At 49.9% G+C, this 12,491-nt stretch overlaps 1 protein-coding gene across 3 annotated transcripts; it reads left to right on the forward strand.

The window, feature by feature from the left end:
• The first annotated feature begins 5,913 nt into the window (after positions 1–5,913).
• Positions 5,914–10,535, forward strand: LOC125519740 (early nodulin-93-like). 3 transcript variants are annotated; one of them, XM_048684488.1, is made up of 3 exons: positions 5,914–6,141; positions 6,298–6,359; positions 6,452–6,846. In XM_048684488.1, the coding sequence occupies exons 1-3, from the start codon at positions 6,078–6,080 to the stop codon at positions 6,635–6,637; spliced, it is 312 nt and encodes a 103-aa protein (XP_048540445.1). In that variant the 5' UTR covers positions 5,914–6,077; the 3' UTR covers positions 6,638–6,846. The 3 variants fall into 3 exon arrangements, with proteins under 3 accessions (XP_048540445.1, XP_048540446.1, XP_048540444.1); XM_048684489.1 differs by lacking the exon at positions 6,452–6,846 and adding an exon at positions 10,107–10,535 and having other exon boundaries at positions 5,923–6,141; XM_048684487.1 differs by lacking the exons at positions 5,914–6,141; positions 6,298–6,359; positions 6,452–6,846 and adding exons at positions 9,641–9,817; positions 9,943–10,004; positions 10,107–10,535.
• The last annotated feature ends 1,956 nt before the right edge of the window (positions 10,536–12,491 follow it).

Here is a 12,491-nt window from a genome sequence, read left to right on the forward strand (position 1 = left end):
CCGCCTAACCCTGTAGCGTTTGACCACGGGATCTAGCCCTTTGACTTTGCACGGACGGGCTTTGACCAGTGGACCTCCCACCCGGTTGTGTTAGGTCAGCCCATAGGAACACTTTGGAGCAACATCCGGGCCAGACCCACAGCAAGATCCCCTCCGTGTAGACCCCACGCGTCCGTTTCCCCCCTCCAGGTGCCGGCGGCGGCGCCGTCCGTGAGGGGGGCACACCCCGGACACGCGTGCCGGGCGTTTGCAACCGCCACAACACTTCCAGACTTGTGAGAGGCCGCCTACGCAAGATTTGGCGGCATGCTAGCCCCCGGAGGCCGCCGGCCACAGCCGTAGACGCGCGAAGGGCAATCCGCGTAGAGGGAATTTTTCGGATACTTCTCCATCACCAAAAATTATGAAAAAATACCATCGTTCCTATAGCACATGTGCCCACGTCGTGCAAAAAAAACTCATGACTTTATCGCGCTCCGAGTATTTAGTAATATTGCGCCGCATCGTTACCGCAGAACGTCTACTACCGTGTCATCGCCGTCCGTGAGGGGGGGCCACGCCCCGGAGACGCGTCCCGCCTCTTCGGACATGCCACCACACCACCCCGCATGTAATAGGGCCCAGTTCGACGCTCCGGTGGCATTGCTACCCCTAGTGCCCCCGTCCCGCCTAACCCTGTAGCGTTTGATCACGGGATCTAGCCCTTTGACTTTGCACGGACGGGCTTTGACCAGTGGACCTCCCCACCCGGTTGTGTTAGGTCAGCCGATAGGAACACTTTGGAGCAACATCCGGGCCAGGACCACAGCAACATCCCCTCCGTGTAGACCCGACGCGTCCGTTTCCACCCTCCAGGTGCCGGCGGGGGCGCCGTCCGTGAGGGGGGCACACCCCGGACACGCATGACGGGCGTTTGCAACCGCCACAACACTTACAGACTTGTGAGAGGCCGCCTACGCAAGATTTGGCGGCATGCTAGCCCCCGGAGGCCGCCGGCCACAGCCGTAGACGCGCGAAGGGCAATCCGCGTAGAGGGAATTTTTCGGATACTTCTCCATCACCAAAAATTATGAAAAAATACCATCGTTCCTATAGCACATGTGCCCACGTCGTGCAAAAAAACTCATGATTTTATCGCGCTCCGAGTATTTAGTAATATTGACGCCGCATCGTTACCGCAGAACGTCTACTACCGTGTCATCGCCGTCCGTGAGGGGGGGCCACGCCCCGGAGACGCGTCCCGCCTCTTCGGACATGCCACCACACCACCCCGCATGTATGAGGGCCCGGTGCGACGCTCCGGTGGCATTGCTACCCCCAGTGCCCCCGTCCCGCCTAACCCTGTAGCGTTTGACCACGGGATCTAGCCCTTTGACTTTGCACAGACGGGCTTTGACCAGTGGACCTCCCCACCCGGTTGTGTTAGGTCAGCCCATAGGAACACTTTCGAGCAACATCCGGGCCAGACCCACAGCAAGATCCCCTCCGTGTAGACCCGACGCGTCCGTTTCCCCCCTCCAGGTGCCGGCGGCGGCGCCGTCCGTGAGGGGGGCACACCCCGGACACGCGTGCCGGGCGTTTGCAACCGCCACAACACTTCCAGACTTGTGAGAGGCCGCCTATGCAAGATTTGGCGGCATGCTAGCCCCCGGAGGCCGCCGTCCACAGCCGTAGACGCGCGAAGGGCAATCCGCGTAGAGGGAATTTTTCGGATACTTCTCCATCACCAAAAATTATGAAAAAAATACCATCGTTCCTATAGCACATGTGCCCACGTCGTGTAAAAAAACTCATGATTTTATCGCGCTCCGAGTATTTAGTAATATTGACGCCGCATCGTTACCACAGAACGTATACTACCGTGCCATCGCCGTCCGTGAGGGGGGGGGCCACGCCTCGGAGACGCGTCCCGCCTCTACAGACATGCCACCACACCACCCCGCATGTATGAGGGCCCGGTGCGACGCTCCGGTGGCATTGCTACCTCCCAGTGCCCCCGTCCCGCCTAACCCTGTAGCGTTTGACCACGAGATCTAGCCCTTTGAATTTGCACGGACGGGCTTTGACCAGTGGACCTCCCCACCCGGTTGTGTTAGGTCAGCCCATAGGAACACTTTGGAGCAACATCCGGGCCAGACCCACAGCAAGATCCCCTCCGTGTAGACCCGACGCATCCGTTTCCCCCCTCCAGGTGCCGGCGGCGGCGCCGTCCGTGAGGGGGGCACACCCCGGACACGGGTGTCGGGCGTTTGCAACCGCCACATCACTTCCAGACTTGTGAGAGGCCGCCTACGCAAGATTTGGCGGCATGCTAGCCCCCGGAGGCTGCCGTCCGTGAGGGGGGGCACACCCCGGAGCCCCAAGACGGGCGTCTACGCATGCATGAACACTTTCACATATGCATCGGGACCCGTGCGATGTTTCGGTGACATAGCTACACCCCGAATCCCCCCACCAACCAGAATTCTTTCCATGTCGACCGTTTCCCCCCTCCGTGACACGGCGATAGCGGCGTTCGTAACGGGGGGCAATCGATATACCATCGGGTATGTTTTTTTTAGATAAGGCATAATTATCTTATGCAAAAACAAAAACTAAAATAAAGTAAAAATAACAAAACAAAGTAAAAATAAAAAATAAAGTAAAATACACGTATGCCGACGGCCTTGTGCACACATGGAGGTTGTCCCACGGATCGATGACGTGGCATGGCACACGGATCGATGACGTGGCGAAGGGGCCTATGCCGACGGCTGTGCCGTAGGCATACCTCTGCCACAGATAACCAAAGTAAAAATAAAAAAAATAAGTAAAATAAACGTATGCCGACGGCAAGGCCGTCGGCATATCTGTGCACACACGGAGGTTGTCCCACGAATCGATGACGTGGCGTGGCACACGGATCGATGACGTGGCAGAGGGGCCTATGCCGACGGCTATGCCGTAGGCATACCTCTGCCACAGATGTGCCGACGGCCGCCGTTACCGCCCGTCGGCGTAGGGTCAACGCCGTCAAATGGTCAGCGCTGACCAGGCACGGGGGCCCGGGCTATGCCGACGGCCTGTCCTATGCCGACGGGCCCCGTAGGCGTATCTCGGGCGGTCCCGACGGCCTCGTCTATGCCGACGGCCCCGTCGGCATAGATGGATGTATGCCGACGGCTATTCTATGCCTACGGCCTATCCTTGGCCGTCGGCATAGGTCCATAGATGCCGACGGGGGCCGTCGGCATAGATTTGGCCGTCGGCAACCCCAGTTTTTCTGGGAGTGTGGGGACGGACGGACGCACGCCATCCATCTTTGCTGCTGAGATGGTGCAAAAACCTGTTTACTGTTTTGTTCAATTAAGTTGCCCGTCTATCTTTTTATTAGTACTAGTAAACGTGCACGTGCAACGCACGTATCAAGCATTAATCAAGTAATCATAAGCACATATAATAGAAATATGAAATTTTCCAAAAATATATCAACTAAATATAAACACAATGGTGCAATATCCACTCAAGTTGTGTTTTCAATGTAAGAAATCATTGTGGATTTGTGGTCGCATTGCTGGACAATAACGTAAGTTGTTTCACCGTTTAGTGTTCTTCCAGGTTCTAAAACAAGATCAATCCACTGATCTTGCACACGCATTTTTCTTTCATGGACACCTAGGATTTCACTATTGAATCATTGGTTACATAAAGAATTACTCCCTCCGTCCTGAAATACTCATCGGAAAAAGGAATATATCTAGGTTTCTTTGACAAGTATTTCCAGACGGACGAAATATATAGACAGGACAGTCCGCGAAGCTAAATCCATCGCCTCAGATTCATTCGCCGTGCTAGAGTTCATACTTCATAAAAAGAGAAAATTCATAGGCGCACACATCAAACTGTATGCTCACCAAACCGGAGAATGAATGGGAACAAAGAGCATCAAATGCAAGGAGAGAAGCTCACCTGAGAGAAACCATAGATGGCCGGGCGAGTACTGCAGGTCGACGGGTGTCCTCATCGCGGTTGATAGGGGCCATGCAGAGGGGCAACTGGGATAGCGGTGCACGGATAGGACTTGGTCAGGCGGAGAGGAGGGACGGCAGGGGCTCGACCGCAGGTGACTTGTGGCAGCAGAGACTCGACTCGTTCCGGCGGCGGCGTCTGCGCGAGATCGTGCGGGAAGTTCGGCGACGGATCCAGTGCTGCGACACCACCGGGATGAAGCCAGAGTCGGTGGAAAACACAGTGTGTTAGAATACAACTTGCAGTAATAATCATATTCAGAATATAATTCAGCTTGCACTTCCATGAATCGACCAGACACAAAGTTGATCTTTATTTGACATTCAATCATACAGTCCCAATGGAATTAAATTTGGAGCAAGGTAGAAAAATGCAAGTCACAGCAGGAAGAAAAGTTATCAATCGAGGAATTACCTACTCAAGGGTGTGGACAGTGTGGTGAGTGCATCCTCGTGCGGGGGAGATGGGAACGCATAGAGAAGATGTAGGTGACGACACTTGTGCAGGGCTGCAGGCGGCAACTACCTCGGTGGAGAAGGGGGTGGTCTCGTATGGGTCGATGAGTGACCCCGGGGATCCGGTGGGAGAAAGGTTGGGGGTGGCCAGATCGGCAGCATGGTGCCCGCCGTTGGCGCCCATAGACGCTATGAGGGGAGCCGCCAGCACTGGAGGCAGCCTCAGGTGGCGCCTCAACATGAGCATGGGAGCCGCTCCCCTCTTCCGGGAGCGTCGGTGGGGGGTGGGGGCAAGAGGACATGGGCGCCGGAGGAGGGAGCAGTAGGCGTGTTGGGGGGGGGGGGGGGTGGGGGGTGGACATCAGGAGGAAGTATGGATTATGAGACGAAGCAGAGTAGCATTTTCGTTAGTGCTGTTCTAGACCATTAGATTATGTAATCAGACGGCTAATATGCTTAGTTGGATCTGCCCTCTCGTTTTTTTATAGGGATTTTTTTTGAGCATGTTTTTTTTATAGGGATAGTAGATGCGAGAATTAGTTGGAAACGGACGCGCACGTGCGTATATACGTACATCAGTACATGTGGTTGTGGAGTATGTAGCAATGCATGCGTACGCTGCCTTTCTCAGGGGCACGGGCAGGGAAAGAAGGAGGTTTCATTTTCAAACAGTCGCACCGGAAATATGTTTCATTTTTTATAAGATATGCATCAGCAGTATAGGTTAATTTATCTGGAAGCAGCGATTCGGTGCTCAACCTCTTCTCCAGCCGCAATGAATAGAAAATTCAAAATAAATACTAGAAAAATTCAAAAATTCTTTTTTTTCTTTTTGCATGGTAGATAATTTGGTATTGTAAATTTAGGCTCTGTACGTATTGTTCGTTAATTTTATTTTCTTTTGCTGATAGCTACTCATATAGCCAAATAATATGAAATTTGGAGGGCACCACACACATCAAATTATCTACCATGATTTTTCTGGATTTTTAGAACTTTTTCTTGACCGGGTGCAGATGATGGTGGGCTCGCAAATCGATATTTGAATTTATCCTCGCTTTTCTCTCTTTCCTTGATGGGCTGGTGGCGAAATGTCCACAAGGGGTAAACCGAATAGTACTAGCACTAGCAGTCTCGCGGCGAAAAGTAGCAATCCGCTCGCGGAGTTTGTCGGGTTGGCGGAAAACTGGGAGCGCTCGCCAAAACGGAGGGCTACACACACTGCACTCCACTCGCGCGCATGCTCCTCCTGCCCTGCCAACCCCGTTGCCTCCTCTTATCCAGTTGCAGTGGGGTGCAGTGCACGTGAGATGGTTCTTTTTATATGACCAACGAGGCCGCGCCACCTGTGCTCTGCCGCAGCACCGACCAGCCAGAGCCAGCCCGCCCGCCGGTATGGCGAGCTCGCCTGAACCGCCGCCCAAAACCACGGTCTCGCTTCCCTTCCCACCGTATCGTCTTCTTTCCGTTGAGTGCCCGCACGCTGCTTGCCGTTTCCTGCAGCCTATATAAATCCGGCGAGAGCACATTTCCTATCCATCTCACTCATCACACACACTGCTGCTCATACTTCACTGCTAGTACTACCGTGGCACCAAGCTCTCTTCCGCCAAGATGTCCACGGTCACCCGCGCCTACCTCGACCAGAGGCTCGCCCTCGCCAACCGCTGCTCCAGAGGTACTAATCAAAACGATATGATGCATGCCCCGCCGGTTCACCATGTCGCCAGCGTCTCTTCTACCACTAGTCCTAGTACACATACACATTTCAGCCTATGCGCTGAAACTAGATCTCGTAACCAGTTAACATGTCTGTGTTGATTCGGTGCTGCAGAGGCTGCCATGGCCGGAGCCAAGGCCGCTGCCGTCGCCACCGTCGCTGCCGCAGTCCCCACCGTAAGTACGCGTTTCTCAGCCGGCACAACTAGTTGCAAGGACGAACAGTCATCTCACCCTGTTCACTTCTTCCTCCGTGCCTTTGTCTGCAGCTGGCAAGCGTGAGGATGCTGCCGTGGGCGAGGGCGCACCTCAACCCGACCGGGCAGGCGCTCATCATCTCCACCATCGCCGGGATGGCCTACTTCATCGTCGCCGACAAGACCATCCTATCCATGGCCAGGAAGCACTCCTTCGACGACGCGCCGGACCACCTCAAGAACACCTCCTTCAACTAATTAGACTACAATAGTAGATCCATTAATAGTGCGCAGCGACGGCCTGAAAGATAGTATAATGTTCAGCACTTATCTGATATCAGGCCAAGTTCGCAGACAGTGAGTGGTGTAGTACTGCGCTTCTCTGCCGCTCTGCGTGCAAGCACTTGTCTGATGATGTATCCAGCCAGTAATCTTGAATTAATAATAACCTGCATCTGTACAACTCAGTTCACCTGCCATCACCCATCTTACATTTTCTTGGTGGTGGTTATCGTCTGAAATGTGCCACTGGCAGAGCAATACCCAACATCGCGCATGCGGGATCCCCGGAGAGGGCTGCCAGAGGTTAGTAATGAACAAGATGACATGGGATGAATCAAAAACTCCATCAATCAGATTCAGTATAAAATATTGAAATTACTACTCCATCAATCAAATTCAGTAATGAACAGAAACTGTAAGCAGGAGGAAGTGGAGCAAATGTCACCTGCGATTTATCCTTATATCAAACTGTGAATTTTTAATCTCAAACTCTGGTGGTCGCACAAGCCAAAATATGTAGCTCTCCTTATGCGTTACCATCATGAGGAGAATAAGAGAAACCACCAATACCTGTCAGAGTTAGAGTAAAGTTAATTCTTGGTTTGATTGATTTACTTTTCTAGATGAGACATGGTTAATTCTTGTTTGGACGAGAGCTAGCTGCAATGGATTATCGCTTAATATTATCTCTAAAAGTTAACATTTGTATGCTGTTACAACTATGGAATGATTAAATTAAAGCTATATTCTGTAATTGCATAGTATTCATTCGTTTGGAAATACTTTACGTTGATTTAGTACAGGTTGTGCAAGATTACCTATGAATTTTAAACTCCTATTCCAAAAATAGTAAATCTACTTCGTCAATGCTACTCCCTCTGTCCCGAATTAATTGTTCTAAAACGGATATAAATGGATGTATATGTATCTAGATATATCCATTTATACGACAAGAAATTCAAAACGATGGGAGTATTACTTAAGGAAAGCTACTCTCTCTCTCTCTCTCTCTTACAAAATCAAGAAACTCTATTGTCCCAAAAATATATTTTCCATAAAAAAACACTTGCTCTTCACAATTACTCCCTCCGTCCCATAATATAAGAACGTTTTTTACACTAGTGTAGTGTCAAAAACACTCTTATATTATGGGACGGGGGGAGTACATCTAAGTTACCTCAAGACGGCATCACAAAATACAATAAACAAGATGTTTCGCATGTAGATTTTTAAAAATAAATAAATAAACCTACCATACACGCAACTACACCCACGTGGCAAAAACCAAAAACACAAAAATGCTTTCTCCACCTCACAACTAGAGTGGAAGAAAACCCTTCTCTCTGACTATGACCTGCGACTCTCACCCCCCCCCCCCCCCCTATGAATATCATCATCAAAATGTATACTCGACACGGCAAAAATATATATATGACCCACCGGGGTAGATGGTATGACATTTTGGAACAAGTATTAGCAAAACCTGTTTTAAGAGGATTTTTAGGAAAACTAGTTCTAAATTGTTGCTATGTTAAAGCTGATTTATAGGATACCTTGTTTGGACTTGAAAAGTTCAGATAGTACTGATGTAAATCGATTTTCGTCTCTGAGTTCCTTTCGTCCGTGATCTCTCTTCCTCGACGAGCACACATGCATGCACGTGAACTCCATGGTACTAAAATGCGGCAAGCACGGTGATGCTCTTGAGCACGCGTTATCTTTTTTATGGTGTGGCTGCAATAGCATTAGCAACACATACAACGAGGGCTCGCCAAAGGCGGATGTGGCGACGGCGACCATGGGCAAGGCCCGGCAGCGGTGGCCATGGAGAGGGTTGACAGTAGAGGAGGCGGAAGCGGGCGATGACGACCATGGCCGAGGGCCTGCAGTGCGGAGGGCAGAAGCGGCAACAGCGACTATGGCCGAGGGCCGGCAGCGACGGAGAGCGGAAGAGGCAACAACGACTATAAGTACTGCCCAAATCGTCTAACACCACAGTCCGCTCTCACGGCGTCTCAGGCCGTCACGTACACACAATAAATATCCCCTGAACCACCACAGCTAATACTGCGTACGTCCCACATCCCGAGCCAAACGAACGCACGACGATCCAGAGAGCGCGCGAGCTCGTCCACGCCAAGCAATCTTCGTTAGCAGTGTAGGTTAATTTATTCGGAAGCAGCGATTCGGTGCCCAACCTCTTCTACAGCCGCAATGAATAAAGAATACGAAACAAATAGTAGAAACATTCAAAAAATCTATTTTTTTATTTTTGCATGGTAGATAATTTGGTATTGTAAATTTAAGCTCTGTAAAAAGTTTACCGTTTATGTATTGTTCTGACCCATTTTCCTTTTTTGCTGATAGCTACTCATAAGGCCAAATACTATGAAATTTGGGGAGCACCGCACACACCAAATTATGTACCATGATTTTTTTGGGGGATTTTTATGGTTTTTTCTTGACCGGGTGCACGTGATTCTTGGCTCACAAATCGATATTTGAATTTATCCATGCTTTTCTCTCTTTTCCTTGGTGGGCTGGTGGCGAAGTGTCCACAGGGGTAAACCGAATAGTACTAGCACTAGCAGTCGTTTTTTTTGAGAAAAGAAAACCACTAGCAGTCTCGCGGCGAAAAGTAGCGAACCGCTCGCGGAGTTTGCCGGGTTGGCGGAAAACTGGGAGCGCCAAAACGGAGGGCACACTGCACTCGCCCACATGCTCTTCTTGGTGTAGTGTTATCCTACGCACGCTCCCTGCCTCCTCTTATCCAGTTGCAGTGGAGTGCAGTGCACGTGAGATGGCTTTTATACTGTGACCAACGAGCGGCGCCACCTGTGCTCTGCCCGCCCGCCGGTATAGCCAGCTCGCCTGAACCACCGCCCAGAAGGCCAAAACCACGGTCTCGCTTGCCTTCCCACCGTATCAAATCGTCTTCTTGCGCGCACGCCGGTTGCCGGTTTCCTGCAACCTATATAAATCCGGCCAGACCACATTTCCTATCCATCTCACTCACACTGTCACACTGTCTCACTACTACTGCTGATACTACACTGCTACTACCAGTTCACTTCCTTGGGATCTCGGCCAACATGTCGACGGTGACCCGCGCCTACCTCGACCAGAGGCTCGCCGCCGCCAACCGCTGCTCCAGAGGTACTAACCAACGACGACTGGTTCCGGCCTCAGCCCAGCACTGCTCGTATATCCAATTCATTGCAGCTTATGTGTCTGCTGAAACTGATCTTGATTAACATTCCTATGTTGATCCGAAACTGCAGAGGCTGCCATGGCCGGAGCCAAGGCCGCGGCAGTCGCCGCCGTCGCTGCCGCAGTCCCCACCGTAAGTACACGTTTCTCGGCTGGCGCCGCTATCTTGCAAGCATCCCCAAGATACAACAATCATGCATCTCACTGTCTTCTTCCCCCGTGTCTTTCTCTGCAGCTAGCGAGCGTGAGGATGCTGCCGTGGGCGAGGGCGCACCTGAACCCGACCGGGCAGGCGCTCATCATCTCCACCGTCGCCGGGATGGCCTACTTCATCGTCGCCGACAAGACCATCCTCTCCATGGCCAGAAAGCACTCCTTCGAGGACGCGCCGGACCACCTCAAGAACACCTCCTTCAACTAATTAGGCTATAATCTGCACGCCGGCCTGGAAGTATCTGCTGGAAGATAGTATAATGTTCAGCACTTATTCGAGATCAGGCGAGCCTTGCAGACAGTCAGTGGTGTAGCATTGCGCTTCGCTGCGTGCAACTTATCTGATGAAGTAATCATCATGTATCCAGCCAGTAATCTTGAATTAATAATGACTTGTATTTGTACAACTCAGGTTTACCCATCATCATCCCATCTTACATTTCCTTGTTTTTGGTTATCTTTTGACATGTGGCGAGTGGCAGGTCCTGCACAAGACCGAAATAACACCGCATTCTTCGACCCCCTATACCCACTTGTTTAATCTTTTGATAAGTTTTAATAGATGGCGTGGCAAATATGGAACGTATTTATAAAGAAAAAAGGAAAATAATCCTCAGAGCACATGTGCATTTTTTTGCGGGTAGAGCACATGTGCATTTCAACAAAGGACAGAACGACAATCCCTCTTGCGCCTGAAGCAGAGGTCATGTACCTCCACTCCCACCCCCACACCTTAGAATAAGGGTTTGCGCATAAGACAAAAAATGTTTGAGGGAATATTGGTCCGGGTTGAAAATAGTCCTAATAAAGCAGTCGTGCGCCAACGACCCTATCCTAGTTTAGAACTCTCTTCACTTTGACCAAATCTTTGAAGTTCAGAATGTGCTCCAGTTCCATCTCCAATTCCTCCTGGATGTTGATCATCATCATCAACTTGGCATCTTCGTCGTCCGATTTTGATGAGTCGATGAACTCTTTTTGAATGAATTCATCAAGCTCCTATTCTTTATACTCCTCATCCGACGAACCAATCGTTTTGCTAAAAAGAAACACTGCTCGGACATTATTGAACACATGGAGGGCAAGGTGTATGACGGGAGGAGCGAGACATACTGCGGTGACGAGAATGGCGGGGAGGAGTTTTGTGGCAGTGATGCTGGCGCCTTGGGGTCAGGACAAAGGTGAAGCTAGGGAACAGTCGTAGCAGACGAAGGAGAAAAGAGGAGAGGAAAAGGGCAGGTCCGGCTAGGTCAAGGTGATTTCATGAAATTTATGGTGGGTCATGTCTGTCGGATCCAACATAGTGGGCACGTCCGAGTCTCCCCATACCCTTTCTAGATATGGGCTAGATATGAGGGATGCCGGTCGGCCGGGACGCATAGGACCGATTTGAGGGAGCCGACTGGCTTGCTATTTTTTGTGCGGTCAATGACTGAATGGCCCGCCCAGACACACAAAGCCAACATGAAGTGTCTGGTTGTAGATACTCTAACATTCAACGCTAAGGTCTTGCATTTGCTGAGGTGCGCAAAGACGACCACTGCGATGCTAGCGAATTCCCAACTAAAATGAGTATAGCACAAATAAATTTAATTTAAAAATTTCGAAGGTGTCCAGTTGGTATTGTCGGTAAATGTGTTTCCTCCCACTCTTGGTATTTTTTGGGTATTGCCAAAAACTTGGTGAGGGTCGAGATTCGCAACAACGGGAGATGTACGGTGGTTGTGCAAGCGTTGACCGGGCTAGATAGTGAAAACCTTTACGTTATTTCAACGGGTGATCAACTTTATACTCCCTCCGTTTCATTTTAGTCTGCATATTAGTTTTGTTTAAAGTCAAACTCTTCGAAGTTTGATAAAGTTTACATAAAATATTATTGATATTCACAATACAAATACAATATCATTAGATACATTGTGGAGTATATTTTCATATGATATTTTTTTGATATTGTAGATCTTTATAATTTTTTATATAAGTATGGTAAACTTGACTTTGAAGAAATCTAATACTCCCTCCGTCACGGTTTAGAAGGCACAGTTAAATTTGCATGCGTTTTCACAATAGACAAGGTTTAGGGCGCATTGCATTTATTTTAGTAACTAATTAGTACTCCGTATACTATTTCTATATGCATGCATAGTGTGAATGCTATTTTTTAGCCTATCTCACAACCAATAGATAACCACCTAGGTCCCAGAGAATTTCCAAGCGTGCCTTCTAAACCGTGACGGAAGAAGTACGCGAAGTAAAAAGAACCTCTATCTCAAAAAACAACAACCACTATCTAAAAAAAAGTAAAAAAAACCTGAGGGAGTATTTCCCGGCAACAAAAAAGAAACAATGAATTTGCAGCGGACCGCTCGCGGAATTGGATTGCGGCCGGGTTGGCGGAAAACTGGGAGCG

Source organism: Triticum urartu, chromosome 7 (assembly GCF_003073215.2).
Source record: "Triticum urartu cultivar G1812 chromosome 7, Tu2.1, whole genome shotgun sequence".
Lineage (NCBI taxonomy): Eukaryota > Viridiplantae > Streptophyta > Magnoliopsida > Poales > Poaceae > Triticum > Triticum urartu.

Coding starts and splice junctions, on each gene's coding strand:
- LOC125519740 (XM_048684488.1), top strand. CDS start 6,078: ATGTCCACGGTCACCCGCGCCTACCTCGACCAGAGGCTCGCCCTCGCC. Junction 6,142..6,297: donor CGCCAACCGCTGCTCCAGAG/GTACTAATCAAA, acceptor TCGGTGCTGCAG/AGGCTGCCATGGCCGGAGCC. Junction 6,360..6,451: donor TCGCTGCCGCAGTCCCCACC/GTAAGTACGCGT, acceptor CTTTGTCTGCAG/CTGGCAAGCGTGAGGATGCT.